Source organism: Haliaeetus leucocephalus, unplaced genomic scaffold (genome assembly GCF_000737465.1).
Source record: "Haliaeetus leucocephalus isolate CR32 unplaced genomic scaffold, Haliaeetus_leucocephalus-4.0 Scaffold228, whole genome shotgun sequence".
NCBI classification, from domain to species: domain Eukaryota; kingdom Metazoa; phylum Chordata; class Aves; order Accipitriformes; family Accipitridae; genus Haliaeetus; species Haliaeetus leucocephalus.
Window position 1 is genome coordinate 1,357,610 of NW_010972664.1, and position 23,798 is coordinate 1,381,407.

Genomic DNA, 23,798 nt, shown 5'->3' on the forward strand with positions numbered 1-23,798 from the left:
TTGTTCCCTGTGTGCTACTCTTAGTTGGGTACCTTTCTGGAGCTGCAGTCTTCACATGCATGCTTGAGCAGCCTAAAAATAATCTGAAAGATATTTAATACAGACATTACCAGGTTGGTTTTTTTAATGTCTGAACACGAAGCGTATGCTTTTGACTATGCTCATACTTCACATTTTCTAGAGCAAATCTGTTCATTGCATCAGTCATTCACTGCAGTTAAAGTACAGATTGCCCACAAAGCAACGGTGACTCAGTAATGAAGGTCTAAGTCTACCCCCTTGCTTACGGTGTCATTTCAACATCACCACATCCAAGCAGTACAAATTCACTCATCAATCCTCTTTGTTTGTTCAGATTAATTCTGCTGGTTCTCATGGACTTCTGCTAGGCTGGAACTAACAGATCTGTTACAGCAGCTTTAACTAGAAACAACAGGATATTTGATACTACCAAAGTATCAGTTAAAAGTGCAGCAATATGATAGGTCAGCTAAAAAGACAACACATGGGGGGGGGGGGGGGGGGGGGGGGGGGGGGGGGGGGGGGCAGGGGAGGGCACATAACTGAAAGACTGCAGTGCCTTATGGGTCCTTCATGTTATGAAGCAACATCTGGAAAAAAAAACCCTTGCATTTAATTGATGGCACAGGTGATTTAGTAAATGAATTTGGGTTAAATTCCCTTAATCTTTTTGTTCTATAAACTGAAAAAAGCCTGATAAAAATCTCACAGTTCCCACACTGAAGAGAAATATCTACTTATGTTATTCAGTCACAGATTATTAGGTAGCCAAATGAACAGTATTGCTTTAGTACCTTACAGTTACTTGTATAGGTTTTGCACTAAGTATCATGAATCCAAGCTAGCAGCTACCTTACTGCAGTGAAAAGAGCAAGGTTTTTAGGACAAAAATAGTGCCTTAATGATTCAACTGAAGGTTTAAATTCATACGAGATATTTAAAAGATAGTAGAATAGTAAAATACTTATATAATTATTTCTGCTCTACTAGACAGACCTCAAGTCAACTCAAAAATTGAGGTCATTGCAAATTAATACATATTTAACTTCAGTACTATGAACTACAATGTACTATTTTCATACTTTAAGAAACTGAAAAAACCTGAAACAAAAAGAACAAATAATCTCATCCTTGCTTGCTTCCTTTTAATTTAAATATTTTAGATATTCTTCTCAAGTCAAATACTTTCTTCCTCTTTTTTACCTTAGAAAGAGTGCCTTTTGCCCTGTGTTTGTCATGGAAGATTACACATATGATGAGGGTAACTAGTTCCTGCAGGGTTAAAGGGGAGCTTTCCTTAAAAGTTTTCACAAACATTCGAATTCAAAACCTGTTAGCAACAAAGAAATAAAATTGCTCTTTCACTTTTAATTGTTTTTACCATTATTGAAAAATGCAAACAAAAAGTCTAATCTGTTCAAAACCTTGTTCAAAAATACACAGCGCTAAGAAGGCATATTCTCGAGTTTCCAAAGTGCAACAGATGTCAAATGTGAAAACTTTGAAAATGCATCTTCACCCTTTTCATAATAAGCATATCTTCTTCTTTGAGAGGTGATATTTCACACATCAATAGTTTCAGACCTAAAAAAAGGCTTCTGAGAAGTATTGCACTTGTAAGAGTTCAATTTTTTTTTTTAATTTGATAAAATAAATGGATAGTTTGATAAAGTATGAAGCACTCAAATATTGAAAACAGAAGAGGAAAACATCCCCAAAAAGTTTTTGAATTGAAGGCCACACTCTATTCACTGCATATTGTGATCCAGTATCTCTCAAAGGTGAACTACTTTCAAGACTGCTACGTACCAAGACTGAACTCTGCCTCTTCTTGCATATGAGATGCCTACATTTATGCCTGCTACATTTCTAGGTGGTCTGAACTTAATCACTACTTCCCTCCCTCTGTGTTCTTTTATTAGTAGGTATTTGAATAATCACCACTTAAAAGCCTGTAATGAAAAGTTGAGTGCCGCTCCAATAAAAACATACAAACAAATATTCACATATTTTACTGTTCTAACACAAAATGTTCTCTATAAAGAGCAGGAATCAAAATAGTGTCAGGTAACAGGATTACCTAAAGGACACAATAAATTTCTTTTTCCACAAAGTAATTAAGCTTCTTCATTAAAACCAGACAGTATCTCAGTTCTACAAAACAAGCCCTATAGATCTTTGTTTTACTTGCAATAGAAATTTAATTAGGACAGATAAAAGACTTCTGAGATATTTTGTTGCAACAACAGCAACCAATTTAAAGTTAGGAATTAACGTAAGGCTTTATTTCTGGTCACTTACATGACTAAAATACCAATTTAAAAAAAAAAGGATTAATTCTTAAGCTTCACAAATTCCACTTTTTTAAAACCTGTATTTCCTCTACTTGAATCAATTTCTAGAAAATTTTGCTCAGGGGGTATTATATATTTCTACTGAAAATACCTTTTTTTTTTTCCCTTTTTTTTTTTTTTTAGAATAGAAGGAAGATGCCATTATTGTTTTGCTTCAATTGCTTCAAAAGCCAGTCCCTACTATCAGAATAGACTTGACATGGCCACAGACACACACAAAGTGTTCAAGTGCAGTATCATACAGATCAGTAAAGAATATACAAAAGAAACGTAGTGTATAATACTGTGACAGTTTTTCAATATATTCACATACAGTAATCTCCGACTACCTGTAACTAAACTGACCATAAATCCTGAAAAACCTTGTCTATAAAATTGAGTAACCCATCAATATACTGTATCTCTTCTAAAAATACCCATATTTTACACTAATATACAACGTATCTGCTTGCAAACACAGAAGTAGCCATAAATAAAACTTTATTCTTTCATTTCATTTACAAGCTACCAAGTACCATGTATTTACACAGCACTGGACACTTAAAGTAGTTGCAGTCACAAAATGATCCAGACAGCTGTTGATAAAGTAAAGGATCTTAAGATAAAAGCAAAGTAATACTGTAACAGATAAGTGGCAAAAAGAGCAGTTTTGCCGTAATGATCAGACTTGCATGTTGCATCAATTCTGGTTGAAACGACTGAGCGCCATGCGATTCTCAGCTTTAATTGTTTGCAGTCTGGCTAAAGTTGTACAGTCATTTCTCTTTTGCAGTTATTAAAATAAAAATGTTAAAAACTATAGCAGCAACAAGCAAACCCTGTGACAGGAAGGCAAGGTTTAAGAACTAAAAAAGTTTATATAATGTGCTTAGGAAGGTTGCAGAATTTATCTTCCATCAGCTGGAGTTCGACTGAGTGACAACATGATTCGGGCGTATCTTTCACACAGTTCATGTGTGGAGTAGGAGGGTAACTTTGGCGGGTCATTGAAACCTTTAATCTCTGTAGAACAATCTAGCAGTTTTGGCAGGAAATCTGTCAGCTTTTCTTGCAAGTGAGCTGCAAATAAAACAAGAAAAACAAACATAAGCATTTATGTCTGCATGTAGAATTCTCCTTTTTCTGCCCAACATTGACTTATTTTTTATTGGTGGGTGGGAAGAGGAGGAGTTTCACTTGGAATAATCCACTTTCTTCAGGTCTGCCAGCAATAATTAGGACATACCAATTCCTAGTAAGATGTTAATATAAACGCCCCTTCAGATGGTCTAACACCACAAATGTTTCTCCATTCAAAAAGCGTGTTTCCTTTAAGGCCTAATATCCCAGTGCAATATATGGAAAAATTATTTACTTAAATGTCTATGGGATAATTCTAGTCAAGGTAGCTCAAAATACATTACCAAGGCACAAAGATAGAAGCTCACTTCAAGACATTGAAAACATCACATTTATATATATTTAAAAAAAAAAAAATGTTTGCAAGGGCCTTTTACCTTAATGAATAAATGACTTACGTTCCATTTCTTGTCCAAGATAGGAACACCAACGGTTTCTCATATCTTCCACAGCAACAATATCTTTTTCTTCCATTTCATCCACCAGTAGTAATGGCAAACACGGGACAATAAGCTCGTTCATAATGATCAGGCCATTATTTACTTCCTGATCATCTCCTGATTCAAACAGTGCTGCAGCATGTTCATTTAGTTTCTTCATAAACCACCACAAAAAAGGAAAGCCTTTAAGTATACAGCATTTCACATTCTACCATGCATCAGTTTCTGTTTCTTTTAAAGCAGCCTTCCTACAAAGCTACCTGGTAATTTGCATTAACCACAGTTGCGCTTTAACATTTACAGCAATGATGCATATATTCTATTAAACCATTTGATCTTGTGCTATTCCTCAAAGATGCTTCATTTGATACCTGCTAACTCAACCTTTGCAGCTGTTCTTTTTAAAGACTGAGGTCCTATCACCTGCTTTTGTTTTCTCAATATTGCTAAAAGTGACATAATCAAAGAAAACCTTGTTTCCTGCTGATGCCTTTTCCAATATTTGTCTCCCCATCAAACTGTGGCAATAGGGTGAGTCTGACACCAATACTGTCAACAGTTGTTCCTAACTAGTCCAGACATGATGGCAATGAGCACACTATTTACTATCATAAGGATGATTAATTATTCAAAAAGGAAAATGGGAATAAAGTTTTCCTTCTTACTTTGGCTTTTTTTCCTGACACAAATCTAAGTATTAACTTGTTAATGAAAGGTGTTTGGGGTTGGTTTTGGTTTACATGATGGCAACATTTTTCTACTAATTAATTTTGTTAAAGCTATTGCAGCAAGTTCAACTTTTTGAAACATACTTCACCCTTCACTTACTAGCAAACATTCTCGTCTGTAGTGAGATATCAGCTCTTCATCATGCCCTCTGTATGGGCCTTTGGACAAGAGTTCTTTGTTATTCTGGTAAGCATAGATAAGGTAGAGCAAGGCTTCCATATAGCTGAAGTAAAGTAAAGAAACAACAACATTAGATGCAACATCCAGGTACCACCTGTTTTAAGCTAACTACTGTGCTCTTCACAAGATAGGTAACTTCACTTGCTTGTTTGACTGCAAGTCCACCAGTCCCCACCAATCTCTTCATAACGGTGTTTTTTCTACCACACAATTTTGTCTTTTATGCACATTACAACAATTTCTTTTATTATCAGGTTAGATCACTTGCACATGAAGTCTGATCCAAAGCTCACTGAAACCAATGTATATCATTTCACCCACTTCAAAAATAGCTTTGGATTATCCTTGAGTATACAAGAAAACTTAAATTTTTCCTGCGTGCACTTATGTCACATTAGGTTTGATCTTCTGTTGCCATATTTATCTTGATAGTATTCTACACCTTAGCAAATAAGATTTAAAGCTGCCACCTTATTTCTAAAAAATAAAACTGTGAATTTTTAGCCTCACTATAAGTTCTTCCAAACTACTGAAGTCTAAAGTGATGGAAGCCACAACAGCATTTCAAAAGCATAAGTCCTAACAGACTGTTGATATTTCCATCTTTAATCTAAATGCAGAAGATAAATACAAGCCTAATTGCTAAAGGATGAGTAACAGAAGACCTAAGAACCTAACAGTTAATAATCAACAGATTCCCTTCACACACAGATTAACAATCTCCCCTTATACTGCTGCATCCCATTTCCAGCAAACAATTTCAACCATTAATTATCTGACTTACAGAAACCCAGTTATGACAGACAGTCACTGAAAGCAGTTCAGGCAGCTACCCTAAAAACAAGCAGTTAGAAATCTCATTTTTATTCAAACTAAAAAAATCTAGGGAAAGAAATTTCCTAATGGAGTGTTAGAGGAACAGTACATTGTGCACTTACTCACTCCTAGTGAGAACAGGAAGTCATGGTTAAACTACCAAGACCAAACCACCAAACTACTAAAAATGGCTAAAAACTGTGTGAGCACACAGAGGGCATGCCTGAAAAATACATGTCAGAATTTTCAAAAGTAGACAAACTCAAGACTTATAGTAATGCCTCCCAATGAGACAACATTAAAAGAAGGGAAAAGGCTACTTGAAACAGCAATAGTTCCTTAAAATTTTACCTTCTAATATCCCTCTTTAGAAGTGCACGATGAAGCCCAATGCCATAATTTCAGAGTCTACTGCGAAGTTACTTCTTCCACCATGAGATCTGCTCATAGTCCCTTGCGATTCTAAATATTTATTGCTTAAGTAATTAACATATTACAAGTACGGTCACTGTTCTCCACTTTTTTGTCCTCAAAATACAAAGCTGTGCTTTCATTAAAAGAAGTCCTATTACCCTCTCCTCAAGTCCATTTCTCCTGCCATGAAAACTCTTCACACCACTGATCACCAACACAACTGACCAGACAGCAGAAAACTTAATGTAGGAGGAAAGGGGAGAAGATGATTGCAAGCAACTGGAATTGCTGGATACAAAGCCAGAGGAGCAGGACCTTCTCTCCCCTTTCATTCTTAGTTCAGTTATTTGTGAAACTGCAGGTTGAAATTACAGTGACAAAACCTCAGTTGATCCAAATTAAAAACTTGCTGCTGGTAGTGGCATTATTCCCAGTCCCTATCTTCCTGCTCCTTCCCCCCGTTGCGTGACCTTTCCCTGAAACAACTGTAGTGCAATCTAACAGCAAGGCAAGCTATTTTTAATTATTATTACTGAGTGAATACTGAAACTAGGCATGAAAAAGATACAGCAAACTACATCTTTAATGTTGATTTTGTGTTTGTTCAACACAGCATATCAGAGACCACCTGGATAAAGGCCAATTTTTGCCTCCATCTAGAGATTGAGTGCTGCTAGGTATCAATTAGTGTTATTAAAACTAAGAAAAGTTGGTCCACTGAGGGAGATGAGTTTCTGAAAAAAAGCCTCAAAACAGTCCTGTTAATGAAGGTCGTATTTCAATTATGAAAGTCTATATTTTCATAAATATATTTAAAGTTACATTTTTATGATTTCAGTGTTAATAAGGGTACTGGAAGTGTTCATTAATTTAGTCTCTTTTTCAGAACAAAGATGGTACTACTGCCCTCTGGAGTGTACAAGACGTGAACCGCAGTAAATATCTCAGTACTTTGGGAACCTGTAGCTGACACATGGGTTCATAATTGCAATAGATGGCTTTAGAGAGGACAATGGATACCCAGATCCTCACCCACCCTCTAAGCATGCTTAACTCTAGTCTTACTGTCTTTGTATTAAATACCTCTTGAAGCATTTATGAAATTGCATTTTTTGCCAAAGGGAATGAATGCTACACCTCTTTGGATGTTAGATGAGTCTGATAATACCATACTTTATTATTTCTGACAAATATCAGAGTTTAAGACTGGTCATTACAGGCTTGTTTTCTAAATTACGAAGATGTTTGATAACAAATGCCTCATGCTAATTCTCCAAGTTAATGCAAATAATGGAAAACTATATAAAAAACACTGTTCAGCACAAAGCAGAAACCTGTGCTTCCCTCCCTCCCCCTGGCAAAATCAGAATATATTATGTTAAGAAGCAGATTAGTGAAAACACTGGTATTTTACAGTCAAAGGTGCCATCCTGGAGTCCCAGTGCCAAGGAACTTGAAGATCTTCCGTTCCTGCCTACATGCTTAAAGCGTGCATGAAGTCTGAGGTAACAAGGAGGGTTCCTATATACCACACCAACGCCAAAGACATTTTTGCCTCCTTAAGGGATCAAGCAGTACCAGAGTGTTTATTTTTCAAATAAGCCAGGTAATCTTCTGACCAACCTTTGTACAGAAGCTGTTTAAGACTGACAAAGTGTAGCATATTGCAATTTAGATTATTAATCAATGTACTATTTATTACATGCTAGGAACCAGAAAACAAACCAAGACTACTATACGTAGACATAGCTTGTTGCAAAGACAAGCCAATGTCTATTCCAATCAATCTTCCTGGTTTGTTTGGGGCCTTTCTTTTTTGGGAGCATACAAGACAAGAAAGAGAAATATGAAGCAATTTATTACAAAACATACAGGAAAGAAATTAAGTTTGATTCCCACTACAATTCCTCTACCTACTGTGTTATATGAAAAAAAAAAAAAATCAGTGATTGACTACAGAATTGTTTTGACCATCAAAAGTTTGTATCATGTGCTCAATTTTCACACCACCAGTGTCAGCCACTGGATATTTTGCAGCTAATCATTTCATTCCTTTGGCTGGGCATGAGATGAGGAGGTACTTTTGAACAATTCCGTTTCAGACTCTTCTGCAGAATGCTTTGAGGCATTTATACTGTAATCAGCATCCTTGTTGCATGTAGTAGATCAGAGAATAAATTTTAGCTGTAGTGCGTTAAGTAAATAAATGTCACCAATCTTATATAGCCACAATTCCTGACTTCGTTCAAAAAGAGAAGCAAAAGAATCACCACTGCCTCACGGAGCTAAGAAGAATTAGCTACAACTACGATAGTTATGCATTATAGTTTTCCTCAAGTATGTTCTTTTTTCCTGACCTTTAAAGCCCATCATGTGTGGAATTTTGTCTCAGACAATGCAGAAGGCAAAACTTTGCTTCTGTGGGAAGACCCCATACAGATAAGACAGGGACTTGAATAATTGTGATTCCTGATGAAAGCAGATAAATGTATGTGCACGTGGTGCCAGAGAGGAAAGACTTTTATGTCCAAGGGATATCCAGAGCACTCAAGAGTAGGAGAGAAGGAGGAACACAGGTACATGTGGAGGGTGCTCTGAAAAGAGTCCATGGCTTCATAAAGAGATTGGAAATGGAGATTAAGAACAGAAGTTGCTTGAAACTTTGAGGTAAATGTAAGACTGAAGACATTAATGGATCGAATAAATGCTTAACTTAAATGAACAACACTTTAAAATAATTCTTAATTTAAAAAAATAGCTTTACTTATCAATATTACATTTTGCCTTCAAATCGCTCTACTAAATTTGAGTTGTACACAACCACTTACCTCTTTTTTTGGAAAAACTCCAATCCTACCATGAGAAACATGGTTGTTTCCCTGAAATTTCTATAGTCTTGATGCCATCTCTGCATGTAAGAAAGGGTATATAGAATTTCATACACAAACATGAAATACAATTTTTTTTTTAAACCACACACTTTACTTAGCACTGAATACTCACAGTTAGTACTAAGAACCCCTAGTAAGTTTGTATGTGTGAAAAGTCTGCCTGAATCCCCCCTCCCTCAATAAAAAGAAAGTTTCTTAAGTATCTAAAATATTTCTAGATAAGATTATTTTTACCAAATGTATTACCATTTGAAAGGAACACAAAGCATCTTTGGAGAACCACAGTCAGAATTATGAGAGATCCCCTTTTTCTTCTCAAGAAGAGTTGAGAAGCTAATAGCCTTTTTTGTCTTCCCTCACTCAGTTGTTTGCTCAGAAAGTGTTAGAAAACTTTCTCATACACTAAACATTAAGCTTAATTTTCAACGTAAGAATGACATAGAAAAAGCTCGAGCACTTTACATGGGAAGTGACAAAAAAAATCAAATGCAATTCAGACTGTGGAGTTGTTTATATTGCAGCAAAACATTTATCTTACTGCATCACCATTTATACAAAGTGACTACTGCTACACTTTACAGGTAAATGCTCGAAGTGAGAAAGACACTTTTACTGCAGTTGGTTAGTAGCCAACTTTCAATTGCTCATTAAAGATAAAATAGGGGACAGCAAACCATAATACATAGCCACTTACAGATTCAACACAAAGAGCATGAGAAAGGGTCCATGAAATACCAGCTTACTATACAGGACAAATACTGATACAATCTTTGGAGAAACCACCAGCTATCTGCCTCAGGAGCTAAAAAAGTGGCACGTATCTGCAGGGGAGTAAAGACACCCCCACTCTCTCATTCTTAAAGCTAAGACCAGAATTGTTTATTCTACCTGTGCAATGCCATTCAGCAAATGGTAAGATACTGAGCCTTGCACAGCCTAAAAAATGCAACAGAAATCCCACTATGAGCATCCCTACCCCTCACAGGGTAGGGAGGGCACATTGTAATGTAGTATCACCTACTGTAGGTCCTGAACTCAGTAAAGAGAAATGACAAGTAAATATTTTTCATTTGGTTTGTTAAGGGATAGATTACTCCCATAGTCCTCCTGACCAAGCTGTTTGGACCTCATAGCACAATGATGAGATATAAGTGGTGCACTGGAATCTGCCTAGGACATAAATATCCACTGTTAAGACGCCTTAATGAAGAGTATTACGGAGAGTTGAAACTGATGCTGTAAGACCAGCTACAGACTTAGCTTTAAATATGACATGAATTATTTTGGCAAATGTTAGTCACTATTATTTATTATCCGAGATATGCTTTTTCTTCTTTCCAAGTTTTTCTAAATAGCACAGGAGGAAAAATTAAATGCATAAACTGGTTATGTATGGTTTCAGCAAACAAAAGAATCTGGTGCTTGTAAAAAAATGGGAATGGCTGCAGAGACAGACAGAGGAAAAGCACAAGTGTGACTGCCTGTGACCTGGGTCTCAAAATGCTGGGCTTAGAGCACTCTCACTCCTTCACTGCTAGCTGTTTCTGACTAGAGAAAGCCAGTTGGCTTGTATGGTGATAAATTATTAGTGACGTCGAGACACATTAAGTAGTAAAGGACAGACTCAAACTTGACCTTTATTTATGGCTCAAGTCATTGGAATTACAAATGTGGAAAAAAATAGCTTTAGATCAACTGATCAGAACAGCCTTCCTACAAATAAACAGTCTTTCAACAACCAGTTTTAACTTCTCAGTGTAAGACAAGAAGAAATTTATGTAGATAAAATTCAGCTTACTGATAACTATTTCACATTACAATTTAATGCAAAGCATAAAAAACACTGACCTCGTATTCCTCCATGTTTACTTCATCTGGCTTTATCATTTCAAGTTTAGCTTGAGCAACCTTCATTATGTTACGGCACCTTACAAAAAGCAACAAGAAATCATGGAATATTACTGGAAATTTGCAAAGGATATTATTCATACAAAGATAGCAGCCTCAAACAGTATAAGCTACAGCCTTATGCAAAACAGCATGAAAACACAGTGGAAAATGTGCTTTTTCTTATGCATGGCATAATCAGCAGGAGAGGGCATACTTTTGAAGTATGTGTGATGGGGGCCTGTGCTATTTAAGAATTAATCCTTTTTTTATTTTGCTACATTGCCACATTGCTTAGTCTTTCTTTTTAATTTAAAGTTCAGATGGCTTGAAACTCCCCAATATTTACTTTGCAGAAGTAACATTAGAGGATTATTCACTACACAGAAATCAGACTAACGTTCTTTACCTGCCAATTTATTTATTTATTTAAGTAAGTAAGTATATGGAGTTTTGAGTGGAAAAGAGATAACTTACTTGAAAGCAAGACAATGTCTATCTAGCTTGTAAGGTTTTGCTGTCTACTGCTGGCTTTCAGGGCAGTGAAGAAATGCAAATTACACAGCCTTACACAGTGTTTTGAAAGCAGGTGCAGAAACCTATGTGCAAAATTATGAACAACACTGAGCATTCCTCCTTATTTCATACCAATAGAAACCCAAGTTCTTGTTTACTCTTTATAGAGATTTTTATAAAGTTGTTTTTTTTTTTTTTTTTTTAACTTGCAAGCTATTAACTAGAAGGTGAAGCCAAACACATTAGCCTTCCCTCTATTACACGCACAATCTGAATATGAAGGGGCATCTCCACACAGAGAACATTCATGAGCACAGGAAATGAGACATGCAGATGTTATTACCTTTCATCAAAGCTAAGATTGTGATCTCCAAACTGTTCCAATAATGTTCTCTCAATTATCTTCTTTGGTGCCTGATTTTGGATGAAGTAAACAATTGCATGACGCAAACGGTAATCACATTCAGGTGGTGGATCTTCCTGGGCTAATTTTAGCAAACGCGTGTATTCCAATTTAATTGCCTAAATAATTTAAAAAAATATACGTTATTCTTTCTGGCTTTTAACTCTTAAATATCACAGATAGTAACAGGATAATTCATGTCCCATGGACTTTTGTCTACAAAATAATTCTTTAACAATTCCATAGTCCACCCTTCTAACAAGTCTGAACTATGTTTAAAAAAGAAAAAGAAAAACAAACAAACAAAAAAAAACACAAAAAAACCCCAGACAAATGGTAAAGTTGTTCCTGCTTCTCCCCAACTAAGCCTGCCAAAATCCCAGGAGGACCTTTACTTCAAAAGCAGCTCCAATCCTGTGTTACATCTCCCTGAGACAAGGTTTATCCAATCCCCAGAGAGACTTCTTTAAGCATTTACAGTCCAAAAGCAGTATAAGATTTCAGACACTTTACTTAAAGGAATCTTCTAAAATCTCATAAGGTAAAAAAGGCACCTCTAATACATCGTTAGAATGTAAATACATGAATAAAACATATTCTACAGAAAGTTTCATTAACACTAAGTGAAAATGGAAAATGTTTTTCAACAAAAATCAAATTGTAGTATTTCTAAGGAAAATAATACTTCAATACAAATAGCGTTAGTCTCCTATAGGGCAGGACAGAGTCCTCACTGAATATTTTAGATTGACTTTAGAGGTCATCAGAAGCATTTACTCTTCCAGCTTTGCCAGTGCATTAGATTTTAACGAACATCATCTGTTACGTTCATTAGATTTTATTCACTGAAACTATACAGCATGAACATGAGCAACAAGAAAAATAGAAAAATGGTGACAAATGTTAATATGTTCCATAATTTCTCTCTCAAAACAGGGAGATGATCAGATTGTTTGCTAACACTAAATGCCAACTTGAAACAAATGACTTAATACAGTAGCTTCACACATTAGCAATGTTTCAATACAACATATGCACAAAATAAAGCTCCAAAGCAGGCAGAAAAATAGCCTGTTCAATATTTCAAATTCCTTTAAGTTGAAATACCTGGCAGTAGCAGGTAACTTCTTGATGTTTAACTATCAGAAATTTGGGCTCCCATCCTCTACTAATACACATTTTATTTCAGGACTAAACACATGGGTAGGACACTATTCAGACAGGCTTAAACACAGAGCGTGTGGAGAACTTTTAAAACTTAAGAGAAAGTTCTGCATCATTATTTTTAAATACTAATCATATGCACTATCATTAAAAAGGAAGTTTGGGAAAACCGATTATAAATATCAAAAGCCACAGACAGAGTTTCTATTATCTTACATCAGAAGAAGTTCTACCATTAGAAACCCAACATGGATAACTATGCAGTTAAACCCTGTTTATTGGGGTAGGCCAGAAACAAAAAGCAATTGCTATTAGACATTTAATTTTTCAGAGAATTACTTAGAAGTAGGAAAAAAAATGCAACACAACATCTATATTTTATATACATATTTAAACAAAATAAAATGGTATACTATAGATTCAGAAATCCTATGTACAATGAAAAAATAACACTATTTCTTTACACAGAATACAGGAAAAAGGGACAGTAGAAAAAAGTATTACGTGCTTCCATTTTCTCACTGAGAATGTTATATAAAGATCTGAAGGCAAACATTCTGCAAGGAACTGTCTACAAAGTTTAAAGAAGGATGATTGGAAGAGGTCATTGATCAAGAAATATCTTAATAGGTTTCTATTAGTCACGTCTCAAGCCTGAGATCTAAAGGGGGAGTGAAACCTTTGCAGTAACAATGACTCACATCAAATAGGTTTTAGCTGGGTTACACTAAAACAAAGACATCATAGAAAAAACCCACAATTTTCTGTAAACAGTCATTTTATAAAAAAAAAAACAAAACACGAAGAAGTTCAGAGTATGACAGTATTTAAAAATATCATAGAAGCTTTTACAATAAGTTTATGGAGTAACATGAGATTTCATCTGATACGTTTCAAAATACAAATTTTGTTACTAAGCAGGAACACTTCACCTGCATACGTTCATACTAATGTATTCCTCAAAAATGAGGCATGCTCCACTTCTTCCAAGTTATTGCAAACATGATTCAACAGAAAATGAGTAAGGAAACTTTTCTACTCTCCAATAACTTAGTGTCAGAACATTTTCTCATCCAAAGACAAATTCTGTCCCTCGTGAAAATGTTTAAGCATTCAAAATTAAAGACCAAAGAACATTTCAACTGAACATTGTTTTGGTAACTCTGAAGCACTAAGTACAGTTTTATTTTGAAATGCATTTCTGTTTTAAAATTATCAAAACACCTTTCATATTAAAAAAATAATTAGGTGTAATTAAACTTTCTGGTAAAGAGTTTGATTTGATCAAATGAGGATTTTTTCCAACTTATAAAAAAAAAAAAAAAAATTGACATCTTTTCATTAAGTAAGAAATTTGAAAAAAAACAAAACCAAAACACTCCAGCACTAAATCCCAAACCAAATCTATTTCACTAAACAGAAGCTATGGCAGGTGTCTCTCCATTCCCTGAGGGCAGGCACGGCTAACAGAGACAGCCCTGCAAACAAGTGTTATGGTCATAACACTTCTCTAAGTATCCATTACAAAAACTCACAAAACCAGACAAACCAACCAATCCATAAGACTTCAGTTTCCTTACTAAGGGGTTAGAGAATTTTTTGGTGGTGGAGTTTTGTTTGGTTTTTGTTTGGCTGTTGTTTGTTTGGAATTTTTTTGTTTCTTTTGGTTTTTACAATTTCTTCTAGTGCACCTACACCAAAACAATTAAGAAAAAACAGACTGCTACTCAACAACAAAGAAACTTCTTCCCCCTCTCCAGATCACATGTGAAAGGATTTTACATCATGTCAAAGTAATTCCCTTTCTAATACCCTGAAAATTCAAAAGATCATGAGCTAAAAATGCTCAGAAGTTTGTGTATTTAAGACAACTAACACATTTTAAATCTAGTATCATTTTGAAACCACAAAAAGCCTAATGTCTAATTCCCAGTAATAAAATGCTGCATAAATAAATAGCATTGACATCCATGCAGTTACACAAAAGAAAGTAATTTAGATTTACTAAAAATCTTTTAAGGAGTACAAAACAAGAACATCTCTTCGAAATAAACAAATGACTAAACACTGATGTCCCTGGGTGAAAATGATGTCCTAAAAAAGTCTAGGGAAGGCATGTTTTTTGTTACTAACAGGGGAAAAAAACCAAACCCATATTCTTATTGAATATCTAGGTTTCATGCTACTTGCTACTATTATTAGAAAGCTAAAATGCAGAAAGGTATATAAAGCTACTGATATCAAGGCAGTGTATGCTGAATCAACAGGGAAATAGCTGTCTTTTTCAAGGAAGAAATTTCTAAATGGAGGACTGATATCTTAGAAGAGTATGTATAAACACTGGAACAGTCTTAATATGCATCAAAGGATGGAGGAAGAAGGCATATCTAACAAGAAAAGTCAGAGGAGAAAAAGTTGAAAATGTTAGTTGTACCTTAAAGAACCCTGCTTCTGGCCCACACCTGTCATAAACACTCCTGGCTTTACCTATAGCCATGATAATACCTTGCATGTTCGGGGTCAGCATGACCTGCCACAAGGGATTTAAGGTAAAAGTTTTGAATGATTAATATTTTAATGACCAAATTCAATATGCTTTTAGTCTCATGCAAGATAAAATGCAACTTAATGCATGCATACATTGAAATGGCACATTTCGTTACAGATCTGGTGTGCATATTCTGCAAATCAGTCATGGCATGTGTATATATTTTTACTGTAACAACATATGATTAAAGGAAGCTTACCAAAAAAAAAATTGAAGAACTGTGTCAAATACAATTTAAAAGTTACATGGTCAAAACTTCCCAGGAAAGGAACATGCATTGTTCAGCATTAGTATCCATCAGAAGCTTCATACTGAATGAGTGCTACCCATGGCCACGAAAGGATTTAAAAAAAAAAAAAAGTTTTAACTAGAAAAATCACCCAATCACACTTCATATATACTATACTAAAAACATAGTAAACTACACTGCCTGTATTTTATGCATATTTCAACATCAAGGGACCCATTGCTGCAAATGCAATTGGTCCCTGAAGCATTTGCAGACAAATTCTTAAAAATCAAACCCAAAACATTTAACAAACACAAAGCCAAACATAAGACACACATCTCACAGCTACTCACATCAGTTATACACAAACAATTTGATACATCTAGGTTACTCAGAAAGGCCTTTCCCCTTTGTTATCTGTAAGCAAAGAAAAAATACTCCCTTCTCTCCCTGCCCAAGGTATAGCTGGCACAGCAACTGGCACAGCAACCAAAGATGAAGAACCCCACACTCTCCGGAAAAGTTCCCCACATGTAAGAACAACATTAAAAAAAAAGTGAATACATTTACAAAAGGAACAAGGAAATAGGGAAGAAAGCTATCATCCTCTAGAAAGACAATGGCATGGGGACAACAGTGGAAAAGAAAAAAGCAGGTCATTCGGCTAAATCCTCCTGTCGTTAAAGGTGGAGACTACACATCTGCGAGAAGCCGAACTCAGTGTGACAATGTCAATTAATTCATTTTATTCCCCACCCCATACTCCCAGTTACAACTGATCACAATGACAAGGCAGAATACCTGAAATATCCATTTGTCTAGGGAAGCAAAAGTCCCCATAGCCCACCAAGAACACATGCTCAGATGCCTGAGAATATGGGGTGCACCAACGCTATGCCCAACCAAAACAAACACGGAGAAAGCAGTGTCAAGGCAGGACAGTTTGATGACCCGGCAGTGTTGCTTTCTGTTGCTAAAATAGGGCAGCAGAATACAACATCTCTCAGGATAACATGGGCCTCTCATCTGTTCCTCAAGTAGTACCAGGTACACGCACCACCCTGAGTCTGAATTGGGAAAAAAGGAATTAAGATTTTTTTTTTTTTTTTTTTTTTTTTTCCTTAAGTTTTGCCAGAGTCAGCTCCACCAGCCATATCAGTTTCAGGTTATTTCCATGGATAATTTAATCCTTAAAGTCTGAAAAGCTTAACCTTGGCAAATAAGGGATCAGACTTGAACATTAGCTTTATTGGACTGACAAGAAAGCACAAACATTGAGAACATCACTCACTACCCTGTCACTTTTTAAATAATGTAGTAGCCCACAGTTTATCACCAGCATTTCAAAGGCTATCTGGCCTAACACAAACATTCAACTTCCACAACTAAAAAGACAGATATACCTCCAGAGTAAATGGTACCATGCAAAGCATGCCCAATTACAGTAGCTAGTGCTTTCCTTTCATTACAAATTAAGACATTGTTAAGGTTACAAATTGCTAAGCATTTAGTCTCGCAGAAGTCTGTTAGGTGTCACGATGTGCAAACATGCCAAAAATTGAAAGCACCGAGGAGGAGCGGTGCACACAACTGCAATCAAATGTACCTCATCGTCATAACCCCCCTCCTCTGACTCAATCACAAAAGTCCCTACATCAGGAATCGCCACCTCTACAACTCGCTGGTTAGGAGCTGGTTGAGCTGGGGCATTATCAGAGCTCTGCAGAAGAAAACCATTATCAGTATGTGTGTGGGGAAAAAAAAATATAATCAGAAAATAAAGAAAATTACAGAGACACAAACTGACAGGCTGATCAAGTAAAATGATGTGCACTGCTGAAGTTCTGAAAAAAATTATAAATATCATTTATATTCTCTAATTACTTAGTTTCTTAATTTTTTAAACAGTACATTTTAAAATTAAGCCATAATTACTAAAAAGATTTCATTTGTTCTTTATTCACTACAACTTTACAGGTTAGCATGCCAGTATTGCAACCCTAACATCCATTATAAATTTAAGGCAGTTGTTAAAGTATAAGTCTGTGAACTACCAGTCCTTTTCATACATTTCACCAAAAAAATTAGTAAATATATCTGAAGTATCTGATGAATTCATACTAAGGGATAGCAAACAATCCAAAGGCTAACATTTCCTGATGCTCTGGGGAAAAAAGAAAAAAAATGCAAAGAAGCCTCTAGCAATCAAGATATTTGAAAGAATATGTAAAGGTGCATTACATTCAAAAGGTTTATTTATTTAGAAGAGTAATTAGACAGAAAATCAGGGGAAGATTACGCTAGTAACTGGAATTCTTGCTATGTCAAAGTAAGTTTTGAACAACAACAGAGACAAATCTCAGCTCCTATGGTCTATCATTGTATAATAGCCAGTTTACAACATTTGAAGAACTTAAACCTTGACTCTAATCTAAGCAACCATGGAGTGCCACACTAATTGTTCTGCAACTATTACAATAGTCTCATTTTTTAACTAAGATTCCAGAAACATACATAGATAGTATCTATTTACACCCAGTACTGTATAAATACAAAGGAAGACTTGTAATCAGAGGGCAGAAAAAAGGACAAAAGGGCAGAAAATGGACACAAATGATCATGTGGTGACTAACCTACAATCCTGTTTGTTACATGTTCTGATATTGGCTTCCCTTCTTTTAAAATGGACAAACAAAAAGTGGAGGAAAAGAATATATGCCTGCATGTCAGAATGCATATGCAAGTAGAATAATTAAAAAGCATGCTGATACACTGAGAAGGGAAGCACAATTCTGCTTAAGTTAAATTTGGGTATACAGAGAGCAGCTTTTAAACATTAACAGAGTACCTTCAGACTAGCTAGAAATTGGCTTTAGATTCTAACAGCTGAAATACCTTTGTTTCTAAATAAAAGAGTTTACATGGTTCGGGTTTTTTTTGTTTTATTTTTAAAGAGCCATCCACCTCATTGCAGAACAATGCAGTGAAAATACTGGAATAAGACAACCTGCATCTGCCTTATTAATCCTATCATGGTGTTGCCCATGTGGTTCCTCAACCACAGTCTTGTGAAGTCCTAAGGCTGATTGCTGTGCAAAGTGTCCTTAGCCTAAACTACTTCATCTGTGGAATCAAGTCTGTAAGATTCTTCCACATCCCACCAGGATGGATGGCTACAGACCCTAGAAAGAAGACAGTAACACGCAAGACATTTTATCGTGGGTTTGCTATCTTCATAGCTACCCCTTCAGCTGCAAGTAACTTGTATTACACAGGCTCCCCCTAAGCTGTTCTGTGTTCTGAGAACTCAAAAGATATGCAGTAGCCTAAAGCATTAGTAGTAGAGCATCTTTTCATCCAGGGTTAGATTAGTTTGCCTGTTGGCTTTGATTTCAGTTTAGCAGAGAAGGCATGCTTCTCTGCTCTCCCAACAACACAGGACAGAGGGATGGAAAACACATCAGATGTAGGAGTCAAGTTGTCACATCATTTTCAAAGGCTTTACAAGGACCTTCCTGTTGGCCCTGAAGATACCTGGGGCTAGATTGCTTTTGTTTAATAAGGATTCATACCTGAACTTGGGAAGCATGCTTCAAATTTTGCACATATCTAAATTGTTCATATCTCTAGTGGTTACTAGGGGTGCCTAAGGAAGCTATACTGTACATTTCGTATGTTTTATCCTTACAGATATGGTTCCCAGACAGATGCATATATTGCTTTAAAGGCACTTGCTCTTGTAGCCAATATCTTGGTCATTTATCCATATACTTATAGGGAAGCAAAAAAAATACTTGCTGAAAGAAAAAACTGTTAAATATTAGTTTCATTAATAACTCGTGAAGTAGTTAATTTCAAATTCCTCCTAGTATTTGTTGTATGAAGTGAAAACAGAATCACCCAACACTCATTCTTATAACAATTTTAAGATAATATATATAACATCTGATGAATCACAAAAAATAATTTTCATAAAGTTGTGAATTTGCATTGAAGCTACAGGATACTATTGAAAACCCCCTTATTTTTGAAAGCTACTTTAACTTCCATAGGTCTTTCAAGGGAACTCAATTATAATCTTACATTTCTCAGACAAAATCCTCAATGTTTAAAGCAGTATTTTTCAAGTCCTTTACATGGAATGTCAATGTTTACTCCTCAAAAATAAATGGAACCATCTAACATTTTAAAAAGATGGTGGGCACAAACACATGACTGTCATTTGAACAATATGCTGCAATTTTGACAAGTACTTTAATCACATAGAGGACATCTATCTTAGTATTTTTCTTCTACTACACCCATTACTGTCGTACACACTTTCTGGACAGACTTCAGTGTTGGACAGTTCCTTAAGAAACAGCAATTTTCAGTTCAAAGTTTCCACACACACCCCTGTTTATCAGCTATTATATCATTTCCACTAGCAAGATAAAAGCAAAAGAAGTATGTCAAGCTTCAAAATGTCCTCACCGTATCCATTATAGCTTCTGGACCTCTATCTTCTTGTTCAGCTAAAGCTTTATTGATTGCTTGTACAGAATCTTCTTTTAAGTGCTTTGAAATATCAGTTCTTGATGGCTGCTCTAAATATTCTGGTTCTCCTGCTTGAACTTAGTGACAGAAATAAGATAACAATTTTGTGTGTTAACATAAGCACGAACTTTGAATTGATTAGTTTTATTTGGATCACTGTCTCATAGATAAGGTAACCCACACAGAAAATGCTGGGTAGGTCCCACCATTCACAAATACAACTTTATACCAGTCTGTGTCTCAGGTAATTTTGAACACTTTCAGATAAATGGACCCATGATTTTTTATTAGGAACAACAGACCTGTCCTGTCTATAGACCCATTAAGGCTCTTGAGTGAGGGGTGCTCATCAATCATACAGGGGATGACTGAGAACAAAGATGAGATTCTACTTGGACCTTCTGTGGGATACAGACCCAATATATGGAATGACCTACAGCCAGATGTATTTTTACTTTGCAAAATAATCAACACATTATATTCTTCTGACTTAAAGAAAAATCTCAAAGTCTCCCCCACCTAAGGGCAATAAAAGTGATTAGCATAAACAGTATCTTATATTCCTTACATGATGAAAGCAAATATTGGAAGACAAATAAAACATTCATTTAGTATTTTCCATTACTAACAAAAAAACCTAAAACCAGTCTCAAAGTGTTCGCGAAGTCAAAACGTGTAAAAGATGAAGTCACTGTCTACAGAGTTTACAAAAAGAGAAAAGTCATTAAGTCACTGCACTTTTTACATTCAGTTTGTAGTCATAGATAGTTATGAGAAATATATGCTCAGTCTTAATGACAAATACAGCAATAAGAACACCTGGACAGCAGTCTCACTACACAAATCCATCATGTCATCTTTCACATAATGTACATACAGCCTTCTGCAATGGAGCAAAAGGTGAATGTAACCTAAAACCTGACAGCTTCTTCTGTGTTAAAGCAGGCATATGTTTTATAGTCAAACTGCCAGTGGTCTTTATAAGGTAGGTTCATAACAGCATTGGCCTCACTGTTGTTCAGAGCCTTTTCCACAGTTTTAACACCCTCATTTTCACATAGTAATTTCTTAAGTGTGCCCTACTATTGCTAACTCTATTCAATACATCGCACAAAATAAATTATTCTTCTCTTCAGATCTAAATTCTGTCCTAATTTAAAATAAGAAGGTAGGTCTTCTACTCAATTACTCTGAAAAGAAGAATATACATCACTTATGGACTAATAAATTCTCATAACAGACTGGTGAGACCTGTTAATAATTACCTATCTTAAAAGGTCAAAGTTTCGGGGGGGGATAAATTAGTAAAAGCTAAGCACAACTGGGAGGGAAAAGGCAGAAGAACCACAAATAATTTTTTTCTTTAAAGAAAAAATAAGATGAAAAAAAACCCAAAAACAAACCCCAGACTAAACTTCAAGTACAGTTACCTTGGTCAAGTAAATAGTTATAATTCAAGGTTACACAAATTCACTTTTTCTTCCTTTCTTAAGCTGCAAAAAAATACATATAAAATGCAGTGATTTTTGGTTCTACTCCTTTTACAAACAGGTAGTAGCAGCTAACCTGGAGCGGGTGAGGGTGCTGGTGCCCTGGGTATCTGAGATAACAACTTCTCCTGCTGTGCCTTCTGAGCAAGTTCTGCATCCCATTCTTCAAGTTCTTTTTCAAAACGTTTATTGTCTTCCTTGACGTAATCCCTTAGATCAGAAGGTAGCGTGTCCATTCCAACAAGGATCTGTCCTGTTTCTTTGTTAAACTCCTCTGCAGTAACATGAAATATAAGTTTCAGAAAAAGAAAGAATAGGGGAAAAGAAAGCATGTTCAACAAGTTTCCTCAAGTGAATTACTGGAAACATACAGTACAGCACCAAAACCCCCAAACTATGTTATTTTTAACTGATTTTATTATCTGTCAGGCACTCCTCTGCTACTGACATGTATGGCTACTGGTCTTACTGTCTTTGGATTATACATTTTTGGACACCATCAGATTATTGCCATTTTGAAAGATGAGCCTTTTGGGCCATGAGCACCCTATAATTGTGAACATCCAGAAAAAAAGTCACAAAAACACAACCATAGCTTGATTGCATTACTGCCACACAGAGCTGGCCACAACTCAACTTCCCAGCAGAAAAGGGGAAGGAGAGTGAGCCTACAGTGATTTGGAAAGTCAACTGATAAGAATACCACCTACATTGAGTAACCTTCCTTTTTGCTTTGAGAATGGTCTCTGCAAGAGTAACCTAGATCCTAGAGGATCAATCATCTGTAATTGTCCCCCAGCAAGCAGGCCTCAGACTTAGACTGGCACAGCCACCCTACAGGGCCCATAAACCCGATGGCTGCAAGCCTACTACTAATCTGGCAATGTAGAAGTGTCAAGGTTAATATCGGTTCTTATTTAAAAACTGAACAAATGTGCACTCTAGCTTTATGCCCTATGAAAAGGCAGGAACATGAAAATTTTCCACCACCTGTTACTAAATCTCTGGCCATTTTCACAGTCAGCTCCCTAGCCGTCATTATCAGGCCTCACAGAACTCATGCTAAGGGATCTTTGCCCTCTCTTCAAAAACTTCCGTATAAGCCTTATAGTTACGTACTACTGCGTTGTGAAAAAAAAATAATTCCTGAACCATGTATTACTTCGGTTTAATGTGTGGTTGGTAGGGCTAAGTTATTCATATTTCAATATACTGCATAAAGCTTCAAGTTTCTATGCTCCAGTAAAGTTCAGAATTCTGAAGCTTATGAAAAAAAAAGCTACCTGAGGATTCTAACGTTAAGAGGCTCATTTCTGTACTCCCATATTTCTGTTCTAATGTTCAGTGACACATCATCTCCAAAATTCTGAACATGTGATCACTTGGCTAAAAATGTTTACAAATTAGCAAACTTAGTTTATTTTGCTCTCTTAATAATGCTGAAACACTGGCATTATCTTTATTAACCTAAAAGTTGAAGAGCAATCGTTCCACCTACAAAACCAATCTGACTGACAGTTATGAGCATAAGTAGAACTTTGAATAATTATTAAAAGCATTTCAAAAATTTGGAAATACATCTGAAAGAAGCTCACTTTACCAATATATTCTGCTGTTCTACATCATGCAGAAAACATATCCATAACATTACCTTGTATCAAGTATTGTTCCTTATCATTGATATACATTAAACAGTATGCGCTGGCATTCCTGTAACCACCAAAAGAGTCCCGTTCCAACTCTTCCCAAGTTGACTTTGTCACAGAAATATCATTGTATTTCATCCATCTGTTCTGGTGGTGGTCATAAATATATGCCCAGTAGTGTCCTGCATTAGCTTGACCTTCATGAACTAGCACAGCATGCAACCTATAAGGAACCTTATAAAAACAAAAACAAAACAAAAAAACCCAAAATGTCAAACTCTCCTTGCCAGCATTTAGCTCCTACTATTTGCCAGCAATAATAGCTACATTAAATAAAAGAAACAAAAATAAAATTAAACAGGATCAAAACAGGACACGGGGGGGGGGGGGGGGGGGGGGGGAAAAAACCCAAACC

The 23,798-nt window shown here is 35.8% G+C and overlaps 1 protein-coding gene across 1 annotated transcript in view; it reads right to left on the reverse strand.

Annotated features, from left to right (window-relative positions):
* Nucleotides 1-2,838: 2,838 nt before the first annotated feature.
* USP25 (ubiquitin specific peptidase 25) overlaps nucleotides 2,839-23,798 on the reverse strand; it is an 81,033-nt gene continuing 60,073 nt past the window's right edge. Inside the window, exons 16-26 of the mRNA XM_010567632.1 lie at nucleotides 23,389-23,617; nucleotides 21,814-22,011; nucleotides 20,185-20,324; nucleotides 17,318-17,431; nucleotides 15,369-15,464; nucleotides 11,711-11,889; nucleotides 10,813-10,891; nucleotides 8,902-8,981; nucleotides 4,763-4,886; nucleotides 3,893-4,088; nucleotides 2,839-3,434 (exon numbers count right to left, since the gene is read on the reverse strand). Of these exons, the coding sequence (XP_010565934.1) occupies nucleotides 3,262-3,434; nucleotides 3,893-4,088; nucleotides 4,763-4,886; nucleotides 8,902-8,981; nucleotides 10,813-10,891; nucleotides 11,711-11,889; nucleotides 15,369-15,464; nucleotides 17,318-17,431; nucleotides 20,185-20,324; nucleotides 21,814-22,011; nucleotides 23,389-23,617 (1,608 nt within the window). The 3' untranslated portion in view covers nucleotides 2,839-3,261. The remainder of the gene's footprint in view (nucleotides 3,435-3,892; nucleotides 4,089-4,762; nucleotides 4,887-8,901; nucleotides 8,982-10,812; nucleotides 10,892-11,710; nucleotides 11,890-15,368; nucleotides 15,465-17,317; nucleotides 17,432-20,184; nucleotides 20,325-21,813; nucleotides 22,012-23,388; nucleotides 23,618-23,798) is intronic.